The sequence below is a fragment of the Vanellus vanellus genome, assembly GCF_965231255.1.
Source record: "Vanellus vanellus genome assembly, chromosome: 7".
Lineage (NCBI taxonomy): Eukaryota > Metazoa > Chordata > Aves > Charadriiformes > Charadriidae > Vanellus > Vanellus vanellus.
This window is the reverse complement of record NC_138912.1, coordinates 32167105-32194043: the sequence shown is the minus strand read 5'-3', so window position 1 is coordinate 32194043 and position 26939 is coordinate 32167105. Positions and strand designations below refer to the sequence as shown.

At 40.5% G+C, this 26939-nt stretch overlaps 1 protein-coding gene across 1 annotated transcript in view; it reads right to left on the bottom strand.

The window, feature by feature from the left end:
- The window catches only part of GRID1 (glutamate ionotropic receptor delta type subunit 1), a gene marked incomplete at both ends in the record, with an annotated part of 544988 nt that overhangs the window by 45300 nt on the left and 472749 nt on the right, over positions 1–26939 (bottom strand). The window contains 4 exons of the mRNA XM_082486453.1: positions 4625–4763; positions 6173–6497; positions 8499–8696; positions 10240–10341. Coding sequence (XP_082342579.1) covers positions 4625–4763; positions 6173–6497; positions 8499–8696; positions 10240–10341 — 764 coding nt within the window. The remainder of the gene's footprint in view (positions 1–4624; positions 4764–6172; positions 6498–8498; positions 8697–10239; positions 10342–26939) is intronic.

Genomic DNA, 26939 nt, shown 5'->3' with positions numbered 1-26939 from the left:
TCCTGCGTGATTCTGAGCTTCTTGTCAGACAAGCTCTCTTAAAAAAGAGCTTCAGAATATCTGCGCGGCTACTGAACTGCATGTAGTCTGCTTGTTAACAAGAAACGAAGCTGGAAGTTAAGTCACTGCTAATTAAACTCATAATTACAAATGGAAGGTCAGACAGCAGATCCAAGGGCTGTTTGAAAATGTAATAAGACAAAAGAAAGAACAAACTCTCATGTAATAATTCAGCCCTTGCTTGGCAGACTGACCCATTAGAAGACTTCTCAACTGCATACAGTTCTGAAGGCAAATTAAAATAATAAATGCAAATCATTTGGGTTTAAACAAGCTTGTCACAGGCTCTAAACATTACCTAGATTTCTATTTAAAAACAAAAATTAAGAATTGCTCATTTACAAAGTCAGAACGTGGCTCGCGGCCTCCTAGCCTGAGCTCCAAAGTGGTTGCCACCAGCGCATTCGCAAAAAATTGCCTCCTCTTTCGCAACACCTCCTTCTTCCGCCCGCGCGCAGCCGGGCAATCTGCTTGATGGCTCACCGCCCGGCCTGCCCGTGAGTGTCCGCCAACACAGCAGGCCTGGGCTAACCACTACATTGCCGTCGTTCCCTTCTTGCAAGGTCGGGGCAGAGAAAAGATGAGAAGAGCACAAGAGGAAATTTGGACAGAGGGTTTCACAGCAGCACTATTAAAAGAGCAAAGGGATGCAAGAAGTACCGACCACTAGCAACTGGAAAATGGAGGACGGCTGGGGAAGGTTCACATTGTTTTCTGCTCTCCTTGATCTCCTGAAGGGCCAGAGGTTCTGATGCGGGTCTCAAAATCCACGTTCTGACCCTCTGTGCTGCCCTACCGCAGTGGGACGAGTGACGGGCATATAGGACATGCACGCAGAGATATGCCAGACCACAAAGCCAGCGCCTCTCCCCATTATCATGCTCGTGATTAAGCCCTTAAGGGCTTGGGATAATTTGTGGAGAAGATTTTTGTTCTTTCCAAGATAGGCACATTTCTTACATGGGATCTGGGCCCCTGCACAGCGCTTGGGAACCCATTTGAGATTTAGGAACTCTCTGTCAGGAAATACAGGCAGCATATCAAAACTGCTTTCTGCTGTGCCTCCCACTCTGGGTATTGCACCTTTCTGTGAGCCACAGGCAGTCCCTGAAACTCATGGCAGGGTGGAAAAGCCTTGTGAGATTTGCCAATACCAGACTTCAAAAAAATTTTTTCCCTTATCAGCAGGCTTTCATCTGACGTGCTAATTCTAAAAGTCTGACTTCCAACAGTTCAACTTCGCTTCAGTGAATGTCTCACCAAGCCCCTTCTAATAAATATCATTTATGATTTCTATGACACGCTTGTTTTGCAGTGAAATTGTGGAGGTAAGGATCACGGGGCTGATTGACACCTAGTTATTCAATCAAACGTACTCCTATTCCGCTAGTCACAGACCACACATGCCAAATTTTATGCTGAAACAACTTTCATAAGGCATTTTGGAGGGGTCTTGGGAAGAAAATCAGGCTTGTAACGAAAATCTTAACTACGTTGCAGCTATTGCGGCACCATAATACTATTTTCTCTCCTGCTGGCAATTTAGCAGCAGCAGTACTGAACACCAGAGGACTTTCCTATGGAGAGAGAGATGACAGCACACACTTAGAGAGAGGATGGGGGGCTGGTTTCTTAACAATGGAAGTATACACAGATGGATTTGGTAGTTCTCAGCTGGTGAGCAAATTTTCAGCTATAACTCATTGTGCCTCTTAAGGTTGGGAAAAATGGATTTCTAGTTAGTATTCCTTTCTGGGTCCGTGAAAGATATGATGCGGGCAAGCTGAGTGGCAAACTTAGCAAGGCAAAACCAGTCACTCCACATCATACGATGCTGAAGGTAAGTAGCACTGGGAGCTGAGACACCAGGCCACAATGGCATTTGTGTAAGGCGGTGATTTACTTTTGCAGGAAAATATGTCTTCTAAATCTGACACAGCATTTTATAAGATGATTCTCCTAAAGAGTGGGGACGGGAAAATATCTTTGTCCTAGCTTAGAAATGGATGAAGGCTCAAAAGAGTTTCCGGAGAACCTATTTCTTTATCCCACCCCCTCTCTCCTAAGGCACTAGCGCTTTTCAATGAGAGGGTTTAGCCCAGATCTCTCTCTCTCTCTCTCTCAGAGCAGCAGGATCTCAGGGAGATTCTGCAAACTTTGTAAAATAGCCGTAGGCAAGCCAAGACAAGCAAGTCCCTTAATTGGCTCAGTTATGCCAACCAGTGATCAAATCAGAGTTTTCTGACAGCTACCACTTCACATTATTTGGGGGATGATTCGGGTGCCTAAGCCGAAGCATCCGGGATCCCTTTAGACACCCCAGGCAACATGAATGCTCCACATCGTGGCTGACAACACCTAATAGAGACCTCTGCCCTTACGGCCATGTAGCTGGAGCACAGGCAGTGAACCTTATGGCAACTTAAATTACTTTAGACGTTGCTGGTTTGGCACACGAATTACTCTGCTGATGTTTGCAGGTCACGTTGGTCTATTCCTTCTGTATCCTCACCTTGTACCAGGGGATGTGATATTGGGAACCTGAAAAGTAGCAGCTACCATTAGGCATAGAAATGCATTTAATTATAATTCTTCAGCTGCCATCTTTAACAGCAGAAGGGCGACTGGGGTCTGAAGTCCCGAAACAACCCCAAGCAGCTCCTTTACCCAAAAATCTTCTCCCCCTCCCTCAAGATTGTTAGCAATGTCCTTTCATTTTAATAAGAACGGGAATTAAAACCCCTTGTAAATGTGGTAATCGCTCAGCTTCAAAGGCCTCCACTAATAATGCACAGTTCTGCTCTTAAACCTGTGTCTCTTTTTGCAGATTCCTCACTGCATTTCACCCCAACTTTTGTCCTCTGAACTTTGCTGAGTTTTGGGAGGTGCTCAGTAGACCAAACAGACAATTTCTTCTGCCATGAGGGAACTAGAACTTTCAGAAATTTTTGAGAAGATCTTTATTCACGCTTTATGGATAACTATTTCTGTCTTGGTTCTCAAGAGCATTTTATTCATTGAGCTTAACCTTATTCCCATTACAGCCGAGCCTCGCAGATACTCTGGTAGTTTTATTCTATTTAGTTTCTCATGTTATTTCCAGAAATTACTTCCAGTTCTTATTTCCATTACTGCTAGAACCCACTTATTTTGGCTAAACTAACAGAAAAATAATTCAAAAGCAAAACTTTCTATGGTTTTGGGCTTGCTTTATTATTATTATAATACTATATCCATACAAAGCATTACATTACCTGCGAGCACACAGTGGCAAGTTAAAAATCAGAAATACTGTTAAACTCATGTTTAGGGGAAACGCACTTATTCATATCCTTCTGTGCAGGTAGCTCAGAGAAGACAAACCCAGCTTTTTTTAAGTGCCAGCCTCACCTAAGTGCCAATGCCTCTGTTTCAGGAGCCGAGCACAAAGATTACAGTCCCAGTTTTCCCAGTGCAACCCCAAGTGAGCCCCAACAGAGTAATTGTGTCGCTCTCTAGCGCCTAAGATCCTTGGCTTAGCATTTTCTAAGAGGAGAGCCTGTGTCACACCGCCCATCCTCTGGCCACCCCTTCACTCCGTCACCATCAGACCAAACAGGAGACACCAGGCTCTAATCTTATCAACACTGACCACGGAAGATCAACGGCCCTCCCGGTACTTCATGACAGTGTGCAGTTGGAAATTTTGTCTGTGTTTTGAGAGGAAAAAATGAAAACGTTCTTTAGCCTTTAAATTTTCTGAAGAAAAACAAACTACACACACACACACACACAAACTGCCACCAACCAACCAGCAGCTCTCTGGAGCTGCTCAGAGGTCTGGCACACTGAAAACATTCTCGTTGGGTATGGATTAGTAGGGAAAGGGCAGGGGAAAGAAGTCAAAGGGGCAAGATAAATTGGGTTTGTTACAGAAGCTGTAATTTATCATCACAATATTGCCACCACAACTGTAGAGAATTATATGTAAATTTAATAAAACAACTGCTATATTACATCTATTATCCCGGAGTCGGGTTTGGTTATCTATTCCTTCTTCTCAAGAAGCTTTTTCTGCAAATAATGTCACTGAATCTGACCGTTTATATTTTGGCCATTTATATTTTAAAAGACTATCTATATTACCTTACATGCAAATAACAGTATAAAAAACAGTGTATATCAAAATATTGAGAACATAAAATTACACATTGAAGGTGAGAAGTGGAATGCTATAGAGTTCCCTAAAGGTGACAGACAGTTCCCTCTGATGTTCAACAAAGAAATAAAGACGGCTGAAGCAGTGAGAGCTCCAGTTAAGCAAAATGCATATAAACATGAAAGACATCTCTCCTGGAAAATACACAATTAAAGTGCTATTGTCCCCTCTATGCACCTGTCAAAACTGCTTGGGGGTTGTAGGAGTGAAGGAGAAGGGGGGCTGAGAAGAGAAAAGCAGCCATTGCAAATAAGCCGAGTATTTTATTAGACAGTTATCGCCTTCCTGCAAGAATGAGTGCTCAAATGGATAATACCTTTCTGTGAAATCCAGGTTTCCAGCTTCACATTAAGAAGAGGCTCTTACCTTATAGGATTATCCATTCTTGATACTGTGAGAAATGCTGCTAAGTTGGCTGTGTAGGAAGAGCACACGATAAGGGTGAAGAGCCACCAGCTTCCCATTACAATGCGCATAGCCACGGAATTGACAGTAGATTCGCCTCCTACAAATAAACAGAGGAAATGAGGGTTTCTCAGCAGCTTCCATTTACCATCACACTCTGTGTGCCCCGTTATGTTAAACTCTGTTGGACCCCTCTGCACTTCTGCTTCCCCTCCAGGCTGCCCTTTCACTGTGAGAAAATCACTGCTTCCGTTAAGAGTGATAATTTACAAACATTTTCTCCAGTCAACCTCTTGCCCTGGATACTGTTCTAGAAAATCATCTTTCAAAGTACTTCCTTTGGGAATTATTGAGGATCAGATCTACAGAACGTGAAAAACATTCTAAATTAAGAAATTTTAATGGTGAAGCACAACTAATAGGCAGGAATTAAAACATTAGTGTTCAGCATGTAGAAACATTCTGTTTTCAATGACCATTCTGGATTTGGAAAAAACCCGCAAGACTCCAAGGGTTTGTGTGCTATCTGTGCTGTATTTAAATCTGCAAAGGCCGAAGCATCAATGTCGTTACTTGTTACTCTTTACAACATTTCAAACAACGTGAAGATTTCTTTCTAGCAGGCTTCAAGCACAGTTATGCTCGAATGTTGTTGGAGGCCAAACCTTACCATACGGCTGGTGCCAGTCACTTCAGCGTACGTTTGCGCTGATTATATCTTACTGTACTTAAACCCATCAGGGATGCCACCTTAACAAGATAAGGGACCAAGTTTCATAGCGACAGTAAGGATTTTCCAGCTGAAGCCTTCCTTATAAGCTTGCAATCACAATGAAAAAAAAAATAAATGCAGAAAACGGTTAACAACGTAGCCATATGTTGGCATTTAACAAAACCTGCCTTCCAAGAACAGTACTAACGTTATAGATATGGGACAAAAACTGTGTGGCAGATTTTGCAAACAGTTATTTACAAAAGTAATTTTGTTATTGGGAGCAATCCTACCGAATCCAGTAGGATTAGTCTTACGCCTGGAGATTCCCAAGCATAAAGTTAGTTACATGACTACAAATCATTTTCCTATTCAGTTCAAAGAACCAAAAGATAATCTATTCTCACGTTAGTTCAAAAACATATACATTTCTAAAATTAAATTTAAACCATTAGAAAACGTGCCAGTTTCAGAGTTGGAGAAGTGTTGTAGTTCCGCAGCAAGCAGCCCTGCTGTTCGTTTATCATGCGATGGTTTTCCCAAAGTGGGAAAGCCTGCACAGAGTGGTTTTTCTGGACTTACCGAGAGACAGAAAAGCAGAACATAACTCCCCAAACTTACCTACCTCTTCCCACTTTTCATCAGCTGGTCTAATAAAACCTCCTACCTCGCCATTTGAGCCTTCTCTTTCATCTTTAGAGCATTCTGGCCAAGACTAACATGTCCCGACCCGCTTTACCCAAGGCAGAATGTTTCTGAATGTCTCTGTCAGTGGTGTTTATAAGAGAGTTAAGTACCTTGCTGAACAAAGGCGCCGTACACGACCCAGATGGCACTGTGGAGGGTGGAGGAAGCAGAAGGGCTCGGCTGGGAAGCATTCTGCGCCCTGACTGCCTGGATGCGGTTCAAGACAAATATCAAGACACCAACTATAGGGATGGCTGCAGCGATGCAAGCCCACACCGCAAAGTCGAAAGGAGCAAAGAGAGAGAAGATGTTGATTTTCTCTTCAGGCTTTTTGATTAAGATCCCCACGGAATAGTCCATGTAGCGCTTGCTGAAGTCCACAACGCTCTCTCGTTCTGGTGTTATCGTGATGGCTGAGATGGCTAGGTCTGCTCTCTGCGAGGCAAACACAACAGATTACAGCTCTTCCGTTCACCACAAATTCTGCCAGCGTGAGCCTTAAGGAGCGGCTTTTTAAAGTACCAAGTGACTCCGTGCATTTCTTTCTATAATTTAACACGTTTAGACAAATTGAAATAAATTGTCTAAAAATAAAACCAGAATCCGTTTCATCATTTGAACACCAATTAATTGCACTGGTCTAAAGCAAAAGAGTGAAACATGTCAAAGTATTCTAGAACAAAAAGTGTCACCCTGACTCCTCTCTGGAATGAGTGCAATTTAGTTAACATTTCTCTCTCACTTGTTTTCCAAAGGATACCTAAACTCCAAACCATATTAACCTGGTGCACTGCAAGCAGTAAGAAAGAAACAGCATTGATTTAGCTTGTATATTTGATAGCAAGGTGCGAAAAGCTAATGTTTGTTTTCTCCCTGCAGAGTTGCCAGCTGCCCATATTCATGAAGGGATTTCATACGACAACTGGGGAGATTTTGTTTGTTTTTTTTTTACAATGAATAAAGCGATTGCAAAAACTAGTAGCTGGAAGAATGCACCAAAGGCAACCGAAACTGCTTTGACCTCAACATTTAAAGCGAGTAGGTTTTACACATAGAAGGTCCTTAAAGAGCATGCAGACTCACTTAAAGATAAAACAGGAGTTAATAAATAAGATTCCCAAAGCTTTTGAAGACCTGCAATTAGATTTTGAATATTTTTCCATCTTAATAAAAACAGTTCTCTTCAAAAAACAGAAGGTACTTTTTGTTTCCTGTCTCTACGTTTTGCTAGGAAAGTAAAGAAAATGTTAGGTGAGGGAGGTCTGCTTTGAAATCCTTTGGAGTCAGTGGAAAAGCCAGTAGCAGAAAAACTATTTAAAAAAATACCATAATAGTTTGCTTCAAAGAAAGCAATTTCCAAAGAAATTTAACAGGATTTCTTACCACGTTTTCAAGTCAATGGAAGTCAAACAGCTTATGTCAATGCAAAGTAAGTAAAAAATTCTTTATGTTTCCTAGCACCAAGAATATCCCATTATCATACACACATTTGCTATTGCTTTAATTGCTTCTATTTCTTCCTAAACATCTACTTACCAGATACTGAGCCGCCTACTTACTAGATAATGAGAAAGCTTTCACTTTCAGTAATAACTCCACTGCAGAACAGTAACCTCTTCTACAAAGGGCACCAACATGGAATATTAATTTCTTTGATTCTCCTTCTTGATTAACATTTGTCCCATGTCAGATAACGAGAATGTGAACAAACTACACTCTAATTTCATTCTCCAGGAGATTCTAAGCTGTGGACTTTCCCCATTTACTTCAATGGAGTTCAATTAACTTACTCCTGATTTGCAAGACTGTAATTAAGAAAAGAAATTTGGTCCTCTCTGTTTTAAATGACCAAATAATCTTGAGACCAGTTTAAATTCTGATCCTTCAAAACACTTCTTTATTGTATATTACTAGGGACACTTTTCCTGTTTTGGAGTCAACCAGTTGATCGTTAACAAACGCATAGCCACAAAGTGACCCAAATAAAGTCACACCTACAAACAAGTAGCAAAGACATAATCACAAAATTTTAAATATTAGTAATTAATATTTTAAGAAGAATATTTTTTTTTTCCTATTTTCTATAGTCATTCACTCACACACACATACAGTCATGTCCTTCTTTCTTATTCTTACAACTATGTAAACACAGATATTTACACTGATGTTAGTTTACAGTTGGGAGTAAACAGAACAGCAGACTCTTTAGTTCTCTCCTGTGTACAGGCTCTTAAATTGCGCAGTTTACACCATACTTGAACTACCCAAAGCTCAGAAGCATTCTACACTGGTGTTTTCATCCTAATCCGTTCTTTTGATTTGGAATGGAGGAAGGGGAGAACTTAAACAACCCCCTTACAAAGCTTTGACACCACACCCTACTCTAAAGAGTCTTTTTTTTTTTTTTTTTTTTAATACAGCTGCTTCTCTGTGTACCTTATTAATGAGCTCTCCAATCATGCCATTCCAGGAGCTGTTTTGGAGCTGCTGTCCATATTTGCCATCAGGAGCTTGATATATCTCATATTTGAAGCCCAGATTCTTGGCAAGTGCATCCAAGACATCAATGGAAAATCCTTTATATCGCTTTGGTTGCCCAAGTATGTTCTCTGCCACCATCACAAAAGGTTCTTCCTGAAACAAAACAATATCTTAACTGATACTTGAAACGAGTTTTTTAGTTTGCTTCTCCTACCAAAAGTGTGTTTCCTGAGTTAATTCTGGACAACCTGGCACAGTTTTTGAGACGCTTATAACCTTCTGAGGCAAAAACTGAAGGCCATGCAGGATACTATGAGGCAGCCCAAGCAGCCACCAGTGCTTCAGCACCTGAATCTTGTCCGTGGCCTTGGGTTTTCCACAGCTCTTGAGAAGAGGCGGAGACTCCAGAGGACAGTTTAGCCCCCCCTCTAGCAGCTTCCTGGTGCCCACAGCACGAACTGCTCTCTGAAGTACCTGTCTCTCATCACTGAATATACCGAGGGCACAGACACCTACCTTAGTGTCCTAACTAGCTGTCTGGAGTATAGATATTAAGTTAAGCACGCAAGTCCTTCATAGGAACATTACTACTGTCCATCCATCTCAGAGCATAACAGATTTAGAAAGCCATCTTTTACAGACAATGATTAATCTTTTGTCCAGGAGACATACGGAAACGAGAGCTAAAAATGCTGCACTTTATGAATATTTAAAATTTTGAAAATTCAAAGAATAACCTTCACGAGTACTGGTTCCTACAGTATTTTATATTAACATATGTTTCGGGACCAAGGAAATGCAGCATATTTTGTAGTATGTTTTCTGTCAGGCATGGGTTCCCTGCTCTCCTTGGGGGAGCCCCAGGGCTGTTGGTGGCAGAGCCACCGCAGTTGGCTGCCTTTGCAACCTGGTACTGACGTTCTTGTGGAAGGGATCTGCTCACCTCCCACGTAAGCTACAGCATGACCTCGCCCGCCACCAGACAGAGGAAAGAAAACTGGGGGCTGGAAAAAATGCCTTAATGTGCCTATTCGTACCATGATTCAGAAAAAGAGAAATAAAAATCACAAAAAGACACCACATTCTGCAAGCTGCAGTATTTTAGGCAGGAATGCATTCAGGCCCTAATTTGCCCCTAATTTAGCACTTAGCTGACAGGAGCTCTGCTCTCACTCCGGATACTAACAGACAGTAGTCCCAAAAGCATAATGATTTTTTGAAAAGACTAAGCCTTTCTAAAAGATATAGCGTATCTCGACAGGAATTTATGAGCTTGATGGAGGAAACACTTGATTAAATTTTACAGCCTGCAGCGTACAAGAGCCAAGATTAGATTATCATAATTGGCCCATCTGATCTTAAAATCCATGAAATGCTGGAAACTGCATATCCGAGTTAGAGTACTGCATCTGGAATGCACCCCTGTGCACTCACTCAGGCCCTGCGCTGGTTCCGTGCCCGGTAGGAATTACAATGCAGGAAACCAGCATAAGCAAACAAACGCTCTGTATCTCTGACAGCGCACAGCTCCACATAAAATAATAAAAGGCCACCATCTAGCTTCCTTGCTTATGTAACTGGCCATCCAAAAATAAAGAACTGCAAATGATAGGGAAAAATACTGAGGGAAGTGCCCCAAATAGTCAGATCCTTTTTATTTTGAGCGTTTGTTTCCTGAACTCAAATAGGATCATACCAAGACAGTCACCACTTTGAGTGTCAGTCCTTGTAAGTCATTGCCCAGACGTCGTTCTTGGAGACTACCGTTCAGTCCTTTCTCAGAGTCCCACGTTGCCAACTAGAACAGAAAGTACAGTGAGGCTGAAGGACTGTTAGGCAGAAATCTTTCAGTATTTACACAAACATTTAACAGTAGCTTGACCAAATCCAGAACCGATATAGAGAGGATAACAGAAGCGTGTGCCTTCTAATGCAGGATCAGAATGAGTGAGGTTCAGAAGACAGACATAGGTACTTTGCCTGAATGCATTTTCATCAATGCCCATAACATAACTGCTCTATTAGCTGTAGTATTTGTCATATTATTTCACTTAGATCACTGCGATAGGACATTTCTTTCCAGTAAGTTTATATTGCCTGACAGTCCTCAGGAGTATCTGTGGTCTTGCTATCCCACATTTCCCTCTTCGCTCAGATCCCCCCCCCCCCTCCTAGTTTTCAAACCATTCCCTGCTGCTAATCAAAAAGTGACCTTTTTTCCTGCTGCACAACATTCTCCCTCACTGATGGCCATAAATTCTTGACACAGATTCTGTGGTGTCAAACTGCTTCCTCTTCTCTCTCGGACTTACTTCAGACCCTGTCTTAAATCCTATTTTCTCTCTTCTTGCCCTACTTCTACCTCATCAGTAAAACAATGGCAGCCTCTCAAGCTCCCAGGCTCCTCATGATCAAATATCTCATAACCTCTACCGGTACTACATGCATTTGCTAGATGTACCCCGATACATTTTTTTCAGGATATCTCCACGGAACTTTACGTCTAAATACTTTATTTTTCAATTAAATGCATCACTTTAAAAATCAATTTTATTACATTTTCTGAAGAGAAACAGTACATTTCAATAGAATAGGTTCAATAGAAAAGTCAATCTTAAGTGACCTTTGGATTATTCAAACGAAATATGCTCCTCAGCAGTAGGAGTCAGACACTCCCTTTTGCCTTCAAACAGAATCCGTGTTGTCATTTTGGTCAGAATAGTCATAAATAGTATCAGGTAGAAAGTGTTTCCTCCTTTTTTTTCACCTTTACTCTTAAACACCAATACTATGCTCACATATGTGGAAGCAGTGTTGTCAGCTGAAGGCATGCCCCGGAGAAATTAAACATAGTCCAAGATTTGTGAAACGTGGCTTCTTCCTGCCAAAAGCTAAATGTCACGTAACAAGTCAAAACCTTCTTGGAATGAACTTACTTCACTGAAAATGCCTATGGCTAGATGTCCTACATGATTTATTTCCATGACTTCAGTTTTATCTTAAAGCCTCAAAAATCAAACCAACAAATAAAACGTGATGGGAGAGATCTGTATCGTTTTATTTTTGTCTTGTTGCACTAAACTAATAAGCAGGGAACTAGAAAAGGACAGGACATTCAGCGAATATTCAGCCACCATAACTATCCCACCAGCACAAATGATGAAAATTACTCTATAGTCACTAAACCTTCAAAGCTAAGGCACAGGAGAGGAAAGAATTAGGCTACACCTCCTTTATCCAGCTGACCTGGAGGACGGAGGAGAAGAATGGCTGAATAATAATCACCTTTCTAATGACACTCCTGAAAGCTAAAGTATCTCAGATTGGAAACCCTCCCCCTGTAATTCCAGTTTGGAGTGACAAATGACCTTCTGCACATAAAAGTGTCTGCAGCAATACAGGTAGATACCTATAGCCATAGTATCTTTTAAATTTGAATTTAGCTGCTTGCTATAAAATACATCCAGGTGTTTCTTAGCTTTTGCTATTGCCAAACCAAATTGACCAATTTGTCAGCCAATATAAATCAATGTTTCAACAGACTTCAAGGACCAGTATAGGTTGGTGTGGTATATATTCTGTCTCAAATCTGTAAACGTTTACTCTCTAAGCCTTCTTCAGCTGTCCTATGCAGTGAGTCTGTGAGAAAGATACAGAGAAGGTTTTGGCCAAAATGGCTTGCACAATCTACAGATGACAATCAAATATTGATTAAAAATGGGAAATGCAATACATTAATTTATTACTTCACCCCTGGTGGACTCACATTTCGATTCCTTCTCCTACTCCTTTTCCCTTCAAAAATTCCATTTGGTTTCATATCAAGGCCTTAGACTTTTTGAATACCCTATGTTTCGCGTTCTGCGTTAGCACTACAAATTCCTAAAAGGAGTTGGAGGTGTGCCAGTGCAAAAACATAAGTTTATTTCTTTTATTGAAAGGGAGAGAGACAAAGATTCCTCTTTTACTCAGTAGGGGTAGGTGCAAGGAAGGAGGAGCACATTTCGCTTCAGCACAGAGCTCCATAGTGTTCTCTATGGAGGTACAAACTTTTCGGTCTCTAAAAAGCAAACTATGCAGATAAAGTTAATAAACGGAACATGAGGAAAACCTTTTCCAGAAGGGACTTTTTCCTGTGCATCCTTGTGCTTCAGAACATTTCATTTGTTCAGAAGTGTGCCAATTTTAACTTCCGCTTCTTGCAGACAGAATTTTGTTTATAGGGCCCGTGTATTTACAGATACATCTACCAATTTGTGACAGCTGACCTGTCAAGAGCAGTGCCCGAGAAACTAATTTCCAGCACTGTTAAACACAATGAGTACTGCTGTTATTTGATAAGGCCGTCAGAGTTTCATTCTTTGTAGAAATATGCACCGTGTTCCTACCACAAGTCTGAAGCCAAAGGTTATAGCACAGCCATCAGCTGATAGGAGATAAAGGGCTTTCAGATCAGATTATGACAAACAACTGCTTGCAGAATCAGCACTTGTAGGATGTATTTCAAAAATCAATGGTCTCTGGAACATGTACTTAATGGCAGTCTGGGTGGGGGTTTTTTGATTCTCAAGTTACCGGGTTATGAGTGTTCAAAGTTTTGAAAACAGCTACTTTATTAAAGCTTTTCAACTTAAACCTTCTTCCTAGCTTCTCTTTCTGAAACAGCCATATTGCTGGGAATCCTATAGTTCTAGCCATACATTGGAAACTCAATCACCCAATAAAGACAAACCAGAGGAAACGACTGTGAAATTCAGAAAAAAAGTAATTTGGAAAATTCTGAATCAAGACAAGCTTTTGACCTTTATCGATATTTACTGCACTTTCAACCAAAACTGCAAGGAAAAGCTTGGAGAGAGAAAGTCGCAGTTTTAACATCGTTTTCAACATCCACAAGCAATGTATAGCTTCAAACACACATACTCAGCACGCAAGTAAAACAACTACATGGCTAGACAACCTGGGAATGTCAAACGATAATGAATGTCATCCAAAGTACGCCACGTGAACCTGTTGTTCAGGATTTTGTCCTGAAAGGTACCGATATCTGTCAGGACCTCCAAAGAAAATTTGATGTCAATGTAACTTTGGGGTTCCTGAGTTCCCATTGATAAATTAGAAGCCAAATTCTATGGAGGAGTTTCATGACTTTATTAATGATGTTGATGCTGGCTGCCCGACCATTACTTGAGCAATTAGTTTCCCAGAGGAAATCATACTGAGATATTACGGTAAATTCACACCAGAGAATAACAGAAACAACTCCACAGAAGTCTGAAGACCCTCATCAGCCCAATGAGGCAGACAATCCTTCTTCTCAAATAAATCAAGGCATGCATTCAATTCCGATTTGCAAGTTTTACTACCTCCTGCCACTTCCTTTAGCAGATTAAATTGATTATCAACTCAGTTATTTGTTACACAACCGTTTGTCTGCGTGGTCTGGATGTTCATGCTGCTCTACTACATAATAATTATTCTTTAAATAAGAAACTTGAATTCAGTTTTCCTTACTTTACTGTGAACACTCACACCACTGGACTATGCCAAATGTCTGTCTCCAGCCCAAACAAATGGAGATGCAAATTATCCCAGACTAATAGGAAATACAGTTGAAAACTGACATTAGCATAAAAAGTATTTAATGTTTATATCACAACAGTGAATAAGATCATCTACATTATTATAGTTTATGATGCAGTAGTTCCTGTCCAAATAACGCATGTCACTGCTGTCTAACATCATTTTAAGTATGACACCATCCTAAACATGATCTACGTTTCAGGGAAAATGTGATTCCCCTAAGAAATAAAACAAGGTAAGTTTCAGCAGATGCATAGTAATGTTTGCCAGGGCTACAATCAATCCGGAGCACGCATCTTGTATCTTAGCAAAACCTGAAAAATTTTGCCTGGCGACTCCTTTGGAGCTATGGTTACACTGTCCAAGCAAATTAAATTTGGAAACCCCTGCCTTGAAACCTGAAGAACTTTTAATAGACAAGAAATGAAAGAGAGAGTGGTCTCAGGCCATGAGACAGGGACAACTGTATCAACCCAGAGCACATTTTCTGTGAAAGTGAAAGCTACTCTGTGCACGGAGTTAAATAAATTAATCTATGCCGCTCACGATCTGATAGCGCTTTTAGATTAAAGTTCAACTAAAATGGATTTCACTTTGATGACAACTCGTTTTTTGAACTTGAAGTCAGCATAGTGTATATGAAATATGACGTCCTTGTACCACGTACGTATATTTGGGTGTTGGGGCCTCTGAACCCCTTTGCCAGTCCTGCAATATGGCTGAAAAATTACTGAAACATTTGACATTATAAAAGCAGATTTTAAGCAAACATGATAATCAAAAAAACCCCAATTAAACAAAATGGAAACAAGAAAATGAATGCTTACAGGGGACAAATATGAAATAAGGCAGTGGCCAATTAAATAAATGGAGCAAACTGGACACCGCTCTGTTGCAGTTCTGAGGAATAAAAGGAACTCCGTTTAAATAGTAAGTAAAGCAAATGTTTACCTTTAAGACGAGGATTATTTTTTAAATGCAGTATATCAGTAATCTAGGGAATTTGCTGTCATTCAATATCATTCACAGAAAGGTATTAGGAGGATTCACACATTGGATTATGCGTCATTCTTAAAGACCTGACAGGATTCCCTGAAACATCATTTCCCTTTTTATGACTGCAGTTGCCTTGAAGGTACCTAAAGATTTTCATCCGAAATATGGGATCATAATTAAGAAAAATTTAAAAACCATTTTGGACTGTGTATTTGTATAATCCATAGATACCTAAAACAGCATTAGGAAAATATAAAGGTATCAATTCTCATACTTGCAAGCAAATCCAAACACTGATATAATTTATTTCTATAACAGCTACATAATTATTAGGAATATTGTAACATTTCTACTCAGAACCATAAGCTTATAGTCATTATTAGGGATAAGATACTGGACACGATCACCAGCTGAGTTGATTTAAGGTATATTCTGCGGTCCAGAATAACTCGACCTTGTTTGCAGTGAAATACCTGTGTCCAGGTATTTATTCTGTTCTGATATTCTGCATTGGTTTGTATTAAAGATGTAGCTTGCTTCCGAACATCCACAGTGGGTTTGGAATACGTATGCATCCATAGCCATAGAGCCACCAAGAACTCAAAAACATATTAAAACTATGAAGCAGAGAATTGTGAACCAAGTCTTAAGAGGTAGAGAAACTCTCAGTCTTTTGGGTCAAAATTTTATCACATGCTGTTCAATGCTCAAAATGCTCAGTTTGCCATTACAGGGCCACACAAGGATTGCACCCGCACGGCAGAAGTTCAGAGAAGGGCAGGGAGATCATGGAAAGCTGTTCTCTCCCATTCCTGATACTTCAGCAAACAGCATCATCCATCTCCTGGGACATTAAGCCCTTTAAAGGCAATGACTAGCCAATATAAAGTAAGAAAAAATGGAGAACCAGGGAAGGGCCGCCTCCTCTGGGGCTACCATGCCACTGTTGTTTGTCCAACAGGACCTTGGTTTTCTGTGCAGGACAGTGAAGCACATTGATGTGACCGTTACTGCTTTAATGGGCCTTTAAGAACGTGAGATCTTCAGGGAGAAGAATGCAGCTTATTCTAATTATAGTGTTTTGCAAATTTATGGTGCTATATAAATGATAATAAAACATCTTTAGAGAATCACAGAAAGATGAGCGTTAGGCAGCAAGACCTTATAACAAAGAAGGCATTCTGGACAAACTTGACTGCTTTTTCAATAGTACTGCAGAATTAATACGTAACTGAAATGAAGATGACCCTATACTTGCACCTGAAGTTTAGTTTTGTTTCATACAGAGTCCTGTGAAACCTCACCTAGGACAATTTGAATTCATTTCCTGAATAAGGACAATATCACATGATTTATAGGTTAGCTTCTAAGCAACAATGAAGACTGATGTATCAAGATGAAGAGAGAAGTCTGGAGGTAGCTTAGAGCAAGTCAATATTAAGATCTTATTTACTTAATAGCTTTTTTAATGATCTGGAACAGGAAATAGCAAATTACTAAAATTAAAATGTCTAAGATGCAAAGATATCTCAAAACTGGGAAGCGCTGCAAATATGTCAGACTAGAACAGTAAGAAAAATAAATGGGAGTGGTAAGAACCCGGACATGAAATAATAATATGCATCTTGCATAACTAGAAGCAAACACTTATGAAAATGAGAAATAGAGACACTTCAATTGAAGAAACAAACATGGAAATTAACGTTAAAAAATTGTGCAGGGTGAAAGCGAGCTGCAAATGGGTGATGGCTTGTAAGAGCTGACTTTGGCCACTTCAAAGACCTACTTGGAGGAATCCCATGGGTTAAAGTCCTAGAAGGTAGGGGGGGGGGTCACGGGAGCTGATTAATATTCAAGCACCACTTCCTCCAAGCTCAAGATAGGTGCATCCCTATGATGAAGAAATCAAAGAAAGGAGGCAGGAGACCTGCATGGATAAGTAAGGACCTTCTGGAAAAACTCAAATGGAAGAAGGAATTTATAGAAGGTGGAAAAAGGGACTGGCTACTTGGGAGGAATATAGGAACATTGCCAGAGTATGCAGGGATGCAACAAGGAAGGCTAGGGCCCACTTGGAATTAAAACTGTCAAGGGATGTCAAGGACAACAAGAAGGGCTTCTTCAAGTACATCAGCAGCAAAAGGAAGACTAGGGAAAATGTGGGCCCACTGCTGAATGAGGTGGGTGCCCTGGGGATGGATGATGCAGAGAAGACGGAGTTACTGAAGGCCGCCTTTGCTTCAGTCTTCACTGTTCAGGCCAGACCCCAGGATTCCCAGACCCTGGAGGTGAGAGAGAGAGCCTGGCGAAAGGAAGACTTTCCCTTGGTCAAGGATGATTGGATTAGAGATCTTTTAGGCAAACTCGACACCCACAAATCCATGGGCCCTGATGGGATGCACCCACAAGTACTGATAGAGCTGGCAGATGTTATCGCTAAGCCAGCAAGACCTGGACAGGCTGGAGAGTTGGGCAGAGGAACCTAATGAAGTTCAACAAGGGCAAGTGTAGGGTCCTGCACCTAGGGAAAAATAACCCCATGCACCAGTACAGGTTAGGGGTTGACCTGCTGGAAAGCAGCTCTGCAGAGAGGGACCTGGCAGTCCTGATGGACAACAAGTTGACCATGAACCAGCAATGTGGCCTTGTGGCCAAGAAGGCCAATGGCTCCTGGAAGGCATTAAAAAGAGTGTGGCCAGCAAGTCAAGGGAGGCCATCCTCCCCCTCTACTCTGCCCTGTTAAGGCCACATCTGAAGTACCATGTCCAGTTCTGGGCTCCCCAGTTCAAGGAAGACTGGAGAGAGTCCAGTGTGAGGCTATAAAGATGATCAAGGGACTGGAGCATCTCTCTTAGGAAGAAAGGGTGAGACACCTGGGTCTGTTTAGCCTGGAGAAGAGAAGACTGAGGGGGGATCTCATCAATGCTTATAAATATCTAAAGGGTGGGTGTGAAGAGGATAGGGCCAGACTTTTCAGTAGTGCCCAGCAACAGGACAAGGGACAACAGGCACAAACTGGAACACAGGAAATTCCATCCAAACACACGGAAAAACTTCTTCACTTTGAGCATGGCAGAGCACTGGCACAGGCTGCAGAGCCTCCTTCTCTGGCGATACTCAAAACTCGCCTGGATGCTTTCCTGTGCAACCTGCTCTAGGTGAAGCTGCTTTGGCAGGGGGGTTGGACTAGATGATCTCCGAAGGTCCCTTCCAACCCCTACTATTTTGTGATTCTGTAGTACAGTATGGCTGCAAAAGTATCAGTGTGATTTTGGACTCCACAGGTCTTGTGGTGTAGGCTGCACAGAGAGCAGTCACAACACAGCTGAGAACACACAGTCTTAATACTTTGTTTAGCATCTGCCTGAACAGGATTTAGGCATGCTGGAAGAATATCAAGGGAGAACAGAACAACTACTACTGTGGTGGAGTCAGTTTGTACAAGAGTGAAAGACGCAACTGTGAATATCTAATATAATGACAACTAAGAAATAAGAAAATCAGAACTAGATATAAGACAATAGAACTACTACTGCTGACTTCTAATAACCTACAGAGGCCCTTTCACACAAAATACAATCTATTTCCTAGAAACATTTATTCATTCTCAATGCAGACTGTGAAATGAGAAATAGATAAAAAGGCAGAGCTTTTCTGGGTATTTCTAAACAAAACAATTTTTCACGGGAAAGGTTTGGCACACACAGGATGTGAGGAAATCAAAGAGAAGCCCGCTGGTTCCTGAATTCAGCAGAGAGACCAGGTCTGAACCGGTGTTCCACATAACGCTGGATCCCAGCCAAAGGCAACTGGGATACTTTTCTCATATGTGGAACAACTTCATCCAAGTCCCAGAGTGCAAGGTTTAAGCCTGTCATCTCATCAGTTTACTACATCTCAGGCGAGTGGACTAATGACCATCTTTAAGGCCAGTATGGGTCAAAGGTATTGGTTTCGTCTTTATGACGAATGGTATAATTCCTGGATACTTGAAAACTTCAAATATTTTCATCTCCAACAGAAAAATCCATTCCCCACTGCTGGAATGAAGCCATTCCTAGAACTCAGACAGGGAGAAACTCTGTAGAAAGTGCACAGGAGCAATTTAAGGTCCCAGCTTACCATCACTTAAATTGTGCTTTAACTTTTCAAACGTACGTAATACCATTGAATCCTGAGAGTTACACTTATATAAAGTTAATTGAGCATAGACCTAGAACAGAAAATAAAGAAAGTTCAAGAACACCGAAGGGGGGATTTTAGTAGGAAAGAGCAATTGACCTGAAATGACATATCTAAGGAAAGAGATATACACCACTGCTCTTCTGAGAAGCACAGTGAGAGAAACGGCAAACGTCTAGGATTAAGATGCCACATGAAGACTGCCCTTGAAGTAGCACAATGCCCTTCAAACCATGTCAGGGAACTGGCTCACAATTAAGAGAGAAGAGTAGCATTAACTGAGTCACTATCACATGGATAGACTCGAGAAATTCTTATTTAAGATTTAAGAAAACACAAATCTCCAATTGTGCCAACGAAACGTACTTGGACAAAAGCTGCATAGTAACAAGCAGAAAATTTATACGAAATAGAATGAACATTTCAAAATAATTCAAAGGGCTCAAACCCAATGAAAAGTGACAAAAAATGCATTAAAACAAAATGCAAACTAGCATCAGAAACATGTTTTTGCCATGTAAGATCAAGTACAGTATTAAACCGCTATCATCCAGAGAGTAATTAGAGTCTAGGACATCAAGTCTCTCTCTCTCCGGGTAATTTACAATAATTGCTATGTAATAGATAGGGAAAACCTAGAGGGGAGAAACTACAGCACCTAACCCAGAACTGCGGGGGTAGTTCAGGAGGACAGATGACTTCAAATAGAGGTTTTGGTAGAGGTGTTTCAGCATTAACATTCTTCGTTCTTAGAAGCCTGTGTATTTATTCAGCTCTTGCTCTACAAATTCTGCTGTTCAGTGCAATCAACAATTTTGACCTTACCTAGCATAACTCAGCAGTACCTCGCTCCACTGTTTTTATGCTTCTTCATTGCAGAGAATATCAAATGTTTCTGTTTGAGAGGAATTTGTTTCCTTTATGGTTTTCATTAGCCAAAGATCAGTTCAATTAAATGCAATGGCCATAGTATTAAAAGCCAACTATTTTACATATAGTAGAGCTCTACAACGTAGATGAAGATTAGACACATTATGCCTTATACTACTAGTATTAAGGAAGCTAAGATATTCCTGTACATGCATTTGTGTATACAGTAGCTTTCAGCAGTACTATGACCGAGGCATTTCCTGCAGAATTGAAGTAGTAGTTTTCTGTAACCCTACAGCTTTTATTGGCACAGTATAAAGAGTTCTCGCACCCCTTGGGAATGGCTCAGCACCATATACTTTATATTTTATATCGCATATACATCGCATTTAAAATCACGTTGAAGGATACAAGTTATGAATATTATCTTTTTTGCTGAAATAAGATATTGCTCCATCGATTGGCAGAACGAGACATTATTTTGCCAGCAAGTCAAGGATGGAGCAACGATACCGATTCAGGATTGCTTCTCTTTCCATACTGTGATAGCTGGTGAGCATCTCTGATCTCCTACGCCAGACAGAGAAACGCCAATGTTCAATGTGCCGAGCCTCAGCAAAGGGTGTATGGGGCAGCAAAGCTGCGTGAAGCAGAAAAAGGAGCTGACAGGACACGACAAGATAGATGTAACCTGTTAATATGCATTATATAAAAGTATAAATAGGCCATCTTCAGCTCTGGTAGAATAAATTGCTTCAATTAATACTAGTCTTTGAAGGAGCATGCTGATGTTATTAGTGGGGGACACTGCAGCAACACAGGCACCGGAAAAGATGTAGTATTAAATGAAGCAATCATAAGAGCGATGAAAACAATATGAACAGGAATATTATCCTCTGATGGCTTCTCTATAAAGTGCAGGCAAGTATTACTCTGTCCCCAAATTTTTGCATTTCATTTCCCTAACATAAAATGAAAATACAGTGAAAACGGTGTTGAAAATAAATTGGAAATATTTTCTCTGAGGATCTCACAGGCTTTTCTCTTGTAAAGCAGGCAGCTAACCCTCCACCCCCGTCCATGTGCAGTTTTGCACTTTTCAAGGCTTTAACATATGAACAACGCACTATAACATAGCGATACTGTTGTCGAATCGGGTGTCAGTGTTGCCATCGCAAAAGACACGCATGCAGCATCAGAACTCTTCTGAAGGTTGAACAAACTAAGTGGGAGTACCTACGATACCGCTGAATCAGGCACTTCCCAGGGGCGTTGTACACTACCAGTTGATATGAACCAGCAGACCTCTAAGCATAAAATTAAAATTGATAAGTAATGGTACAAGTTAGACCAATCCAAATATAAAGTCCGCAACAGATGTCACAAGTGACTGGCTGAAAAACCCTACAGCATGAGCTGCTTGCCACTGAACTACCTATTTGGAAGACAAAAAAGCCTCTCATCTTTCTTCTGCAGTTTTAAAAACAAACAAAATTGCTGCCCAGTGAGAGATGGTGGGTGCTGGACTCCAAGGATACCCTGAAGGCTGCTGTTAAATATCGAAAGTCAGGGAGTTCAAGAGTAGCCGCTTGTGGGCAAAACTGAACCAATTCCCCCTGGCGCTACTCATTATGTGTGGGTAAAGTGGAAACAAATCCATTTCACACAGCGAACAGATTCTTTTCAAAGCTTCCAAATGCTTTTCGGTGGGAAATGACTAGCCTTGGAGAACAGAACCGTCCTTGTTATCTATGCAATAGTGAACTCAGCAGACTGTTTTGTAGACAAAAAAAAATTATTGAAAAATTGGATCTAAAACCAAATACAAATTCATATTGATTTTACGTCGGTTCTTGTCCTGCTCTTTGCAGTGTAATAACCAAATACCTCCCTGCAGTGATGTTCTGAGAATTTTACTGGGGAGGGAGAGCAAGAGAGGATGGTGCAGCTGGAAAACTACATCTTTTCCAGTCATTCTACATGAGATTTCTGCACTTAGGCAATTAACTGGCACACTACAATTGGCTGGCTCTGCCAAAATATCTGCTCTTTTTTTTTTTTTTTTGCAATTCATTACTGGATTCCTCGAATATTACCTGAGCTGAATGCTTTTAACTTCTCACGACACATTCGAGAAACCCGCATGCATCTTCAGTTCTAGCAACTGAACTTTTTATAGCCTCACCTGTTCTGTGGGCATGGTAGAAAGGGACCACAGTGTGATTTCACCAGCTGTAGACCTTCTGGAGCTTGACCATCACGAACTCACTTTCTGATTCCGGCTGATGGCACTGAGCCACCTCAGAACGAAAGCAAACTTCAGCCCACTGGTATCATCTGTCGAGCTAGCACTCAGTTCTGTACTGAAAAATGCTCTTCTCTCAAACTCCATACCCTTTTGAAAAGCTCCACAACTTCAAGAGTATTTTTTTTTTTTGTAGAAAATTATTTAGAAAATAAAATTCTTACTAAAATTTTCAATTGCAAAGCTTTGACATTCACTGTCTTCTTACATCTTCTGCTAAATTTGGATACATTTGGAATTTTATTTCATTTTACTACCATTGCTATTATCTAATTACCTCATGATATTTTGGTGGCAACCTTGATATAACAATAAGGACTGTGTTCTAGAGCAAAAGATATCCTATTCACATTCTAATTCAGAAGATGTGGTTTTATTAATATAATTCATAAAACAAATTTAAAACCTTAACACAAAGAGGTCAAAGTCTTAGATGAAATGCTGATACTTTAAAATGAACATTTTAAAAAACAATTAATATTTTATCAGAACTGCTGTCAAGAAAAGTTAATATTTTCTGGTGGCATGGGTAACAACCCTAAATGCCAAAGTTTCCCTGCTGAAGGTTTTAAGTGAATTTTGACCATCTCTGGTTATCAGCACTGGCATCTAGACTCGTATCTATGGAACACTGAAAATTCCTGTAACAAATTTAAAGTTTCAGTTTTTACTGAACTTTCCCTTAATTTGATCTTTACAGCGTGGCTTCATCTTTATCCTTGTTTCTCATAGAACGTGACACAGAATGGCCTCAACCATCTGCAGACATTTTTCTCCTCAACAACAAAGAAAACCCCCATAATTTGGTGTTTTGTAATGGGTAATTACCTCTCCAAGAAACAGAAGAACTGTCGATAATGTTAATATATGAATTTTATTCTGTGTAATAATATACATTTAATGCTTTTAATTAACAACAAGCTACATTGAGACAGCTTTCAAAACTAAATTTATCGCTCTGACTTTGTTATGTACATAGAGCAGGTTTTGTCAGGCAAATAAAATCAGCTTGCTCACAAAGCCAATTAGCAGGGAATATAAAAACATTATATCCGTAGATATTATCATTTCTATAAACTATATACCAGTTGCCAAGTATTCACAAGGAATATAACAGTACACTTCGCTAATCTTTGATTTCTCTTCATAAAGAAACCGTGGTCAGTAACATGGAAAATACTCCTCCATGTTACTGTTCACAAACCTTTTACTTACAAAGGTTTTGCCCTTCTTTGTTCTACCCCACTTCAAATCAACATTGCAGAGACTTCTTAGCTTTTTAAAAAAAATGCCGGAAATCCAGCAGTTCTGAGCAATTTTACGCAGTGACAGACAGTGCACATAGGGTATATAAGAAAGATTACGGTAATAAATGCTTTTCCCCAGCTCTGCAAACTAACATGTACCAGCAAAACTCCATCACTAGAAAGGATGTGGTAATTCCAGCCAAGTAGTCAAAGGTAAGAAATGAAAGCAGGTAAGAAAGACAGCCTTTGCTATCTGTAATGCCTAAAGGCTCGCCTTTCAGCTTCCCTACCATAGCTTTAAAAATAAACACTGATCTCCAAGGAGCTTTATAAGAGAGCCCTACGTCGTGTTTGGAAGGACTGAATAATTTAGTAAGTTTATGTAATTACTGCAAAGCTCAATTAATACTGCACTTGATGCTTTGATTTATGATGTTCCCAAAGTGTTGAGAAAAGCTTCTAGACAGGTCATACCTGATCAAATTAGGAAACAAGACTTATTTATGCGCGGTCCAAACTTCTCAGTGGGAGGAGACACGCTCTTTAGGCCCGTGGTGGGCCACAGATAAGTTGGCAAAGGCAGGAGCACTCTGGGAATGGCCCACCGGTGAGATCTCATTTGCAGACCACCCTAACTTAAAGCATTACAAAAATTATCCCTACAGTGTAAATAGCTCTTGGTCGCCGCGAGGCAAGTAGTCTTTCAACAGTAAACAGCAGAGTATTGGTAGGCAGCATTAGGGCTAAATGGGCAATGCTCTCAGAGGAATACGTATGCAGAAATACGGGGAAGAATTACCACAAACATATCCGAGAAGGAAAAAACCACACGTTACCTTCATTAAATCCCTTCCTTACTGCTTTAACCTGATATTCTTTTCGTTGCTATGGTGATTGTTATCCAGCCATTTATACATTTAAAGAAAAAATCAGTATTCCCTCTCATGAAATTCTAAGTGTGAGAAATATCTCCTTAATGCAATATAAAGACTATTTCCTCAGTGGACCCATCAGGCATTCGTTTTCCTAAGGTCTTCTGAGTCCATCTAAACTTCTCTCTTCCACACATTCTGTGGCAATGAATTTCAAAATATAAGCATACAGTCTCTGAAAACGTACTTTCTTTTATTAGTTGGAAGCTGGCTACCTGTTCATTTTATTAAGTATCCTCTAGCTTTCCGTTATGAGAAAAAAATGAATAATCGTTCCCATTTCGTCTTTGTTTCATAAACACCTAGCTGCACTCCCCTCTTTTGTCTGCTTCCTGAGCTAAAGAATTATGGTCTCTATAGTCTGTTCATATAGAAGCAATCTGATATCTCCAATCACCCTTTTTCCTCCTCTGTATCTCTTCTATTTCTTCCATATATTTATCGGACAGAAAAAAAATAAAACTCTCACAGGAAACCCAACCCTATCCAAGTAATAGAGACTGGCCAAAAATCAACCCACGGAAAATTGGAAAACTGACTTTGGAAAGCCAACTTTCTGATTCAGTATTAAACCTTTATTTTAAAACAATCTTAGAAGAGTTGTCTTAAAAAACTACTGTTTTGTCAACACTGCATTTCAGCATTACAATGCAGACACAGCTGAACAAGGAAAGTGGAAAGCAAATGTCACGTGCCAATAGAAAATGCATATATTTAGATAAGATATACTCTCAAACTGGAAAATAAATCCTTACCTACTACATGCACAGTAAGATGTAGAATTATTTGATGTTTCTTGGAGAAAGAAACTTTCATTCAGTAGAAAAAAATGATAACGCCCTCCATTGTATTATTTGGGAACTCTTCCTAGCACCCTTCCTTTACATAAGCAAAAGGCGGCACGCACGAAGTAGAAAGCTCTGAGCCAACAATAATCTCTCTCCTCTCACTAGGCTCAGAGTAAAAGAAATCATTTGTTGGTATTGGCTGCCTGCAACTCTTCATAGAGCTAAGGGGAATTTGCAGCGATTGCTGAACTTTCGGCGTTTCTGTAGACTGTTTTTTCTGTCTACATAAAGCGCATCGGCCCTCTACAAATGTTCCAGCCAACATAGATTTTTTTTTTTTCTTGTAATTCATAGAATTGCCTTGCAGGTCCCAGAATATCTGAAGGCTATAGACTTCGCTCACAAATCAAATTAATTAAAGGAAACAAAATTAACAGAGTGTTAATAATTATGTGTTGTTGTTTTCCATATCTCTATGGTATAATATCCCCAGCTGCTTTGGAACAGGCTTAGGACAAGCACTGATGGCTGAAAGGCCCTACAGCGTGCTGGCTGTCCATCAGCTTAGCAGCTCGTGATACTTGAGTGAAAACTTGCCCATTACTGAAACAGAAGGGCCTGCATTAAACAGATTCATAACTAGCTCCATGACAGATTTCGAACTGTAGCAACTACAGGGAGGGATGAATGAATAGGTGACAAATATCATCGTCACATCAGCCCAGGCGATGCTAACTAAAATGCTGCTAATTAGCTCTCCCAAGGTCACAGTGAGTCAGCAACCTGTGCTCAGACAGGCATACAAAGTGGACACAGTCAAAGATGGAGAAGAAATTCCGACACCTGAGGTCCTTTCAGAATTGGCAGCTTGGACTGTGAAAGCTACTCGGAGGTTCACTGCTCGGAGGCAGAAGGAGGGCTCCTACACTGAGGGTTGTCAGTCTGGTACCAGCACAAGCACTCCGTCACTTACAGAGTCCAGGGAGGGAAAAAGATGTGTCTATTTCTCATCCAAAACATATTGAAAAGGCCAGCTAGCTGGATGGATTGGGTACCCAGGTCAGAGGCCCTGCATCCCAAGAGTGACGAGATGCAACTCTTCAGGTCATCCTTCAAAAGGCAGATCCTGATTAGAGACAGCTCCTCCAGTGAAGGACTTTGCCTTTGCCCTGCCGAGTAACATAAGACTTAATCATCTAAGATCATAACTGAATTAGATAAAAAGTTGTCCTTTAGAAATATATCACTCCCTACATTCACCTAGAACTGTCATAAAAATGGCACTTCTTCATCTCTCCTTTAGGGGACACGCAGCTGGCATTAAATATACATATATCTATGAGATACACGATATAGGTAGACAGATATATATGTATGCATAAAGAAGCCTGTGCAATTATCCCTCGTAAGAATGTGGCTAAGTTTAAATTGCTTTTTCGTACTAAATGTCACAGTCACTATGGAGAGCCACAACTTAAAGAACCTTACAGAAA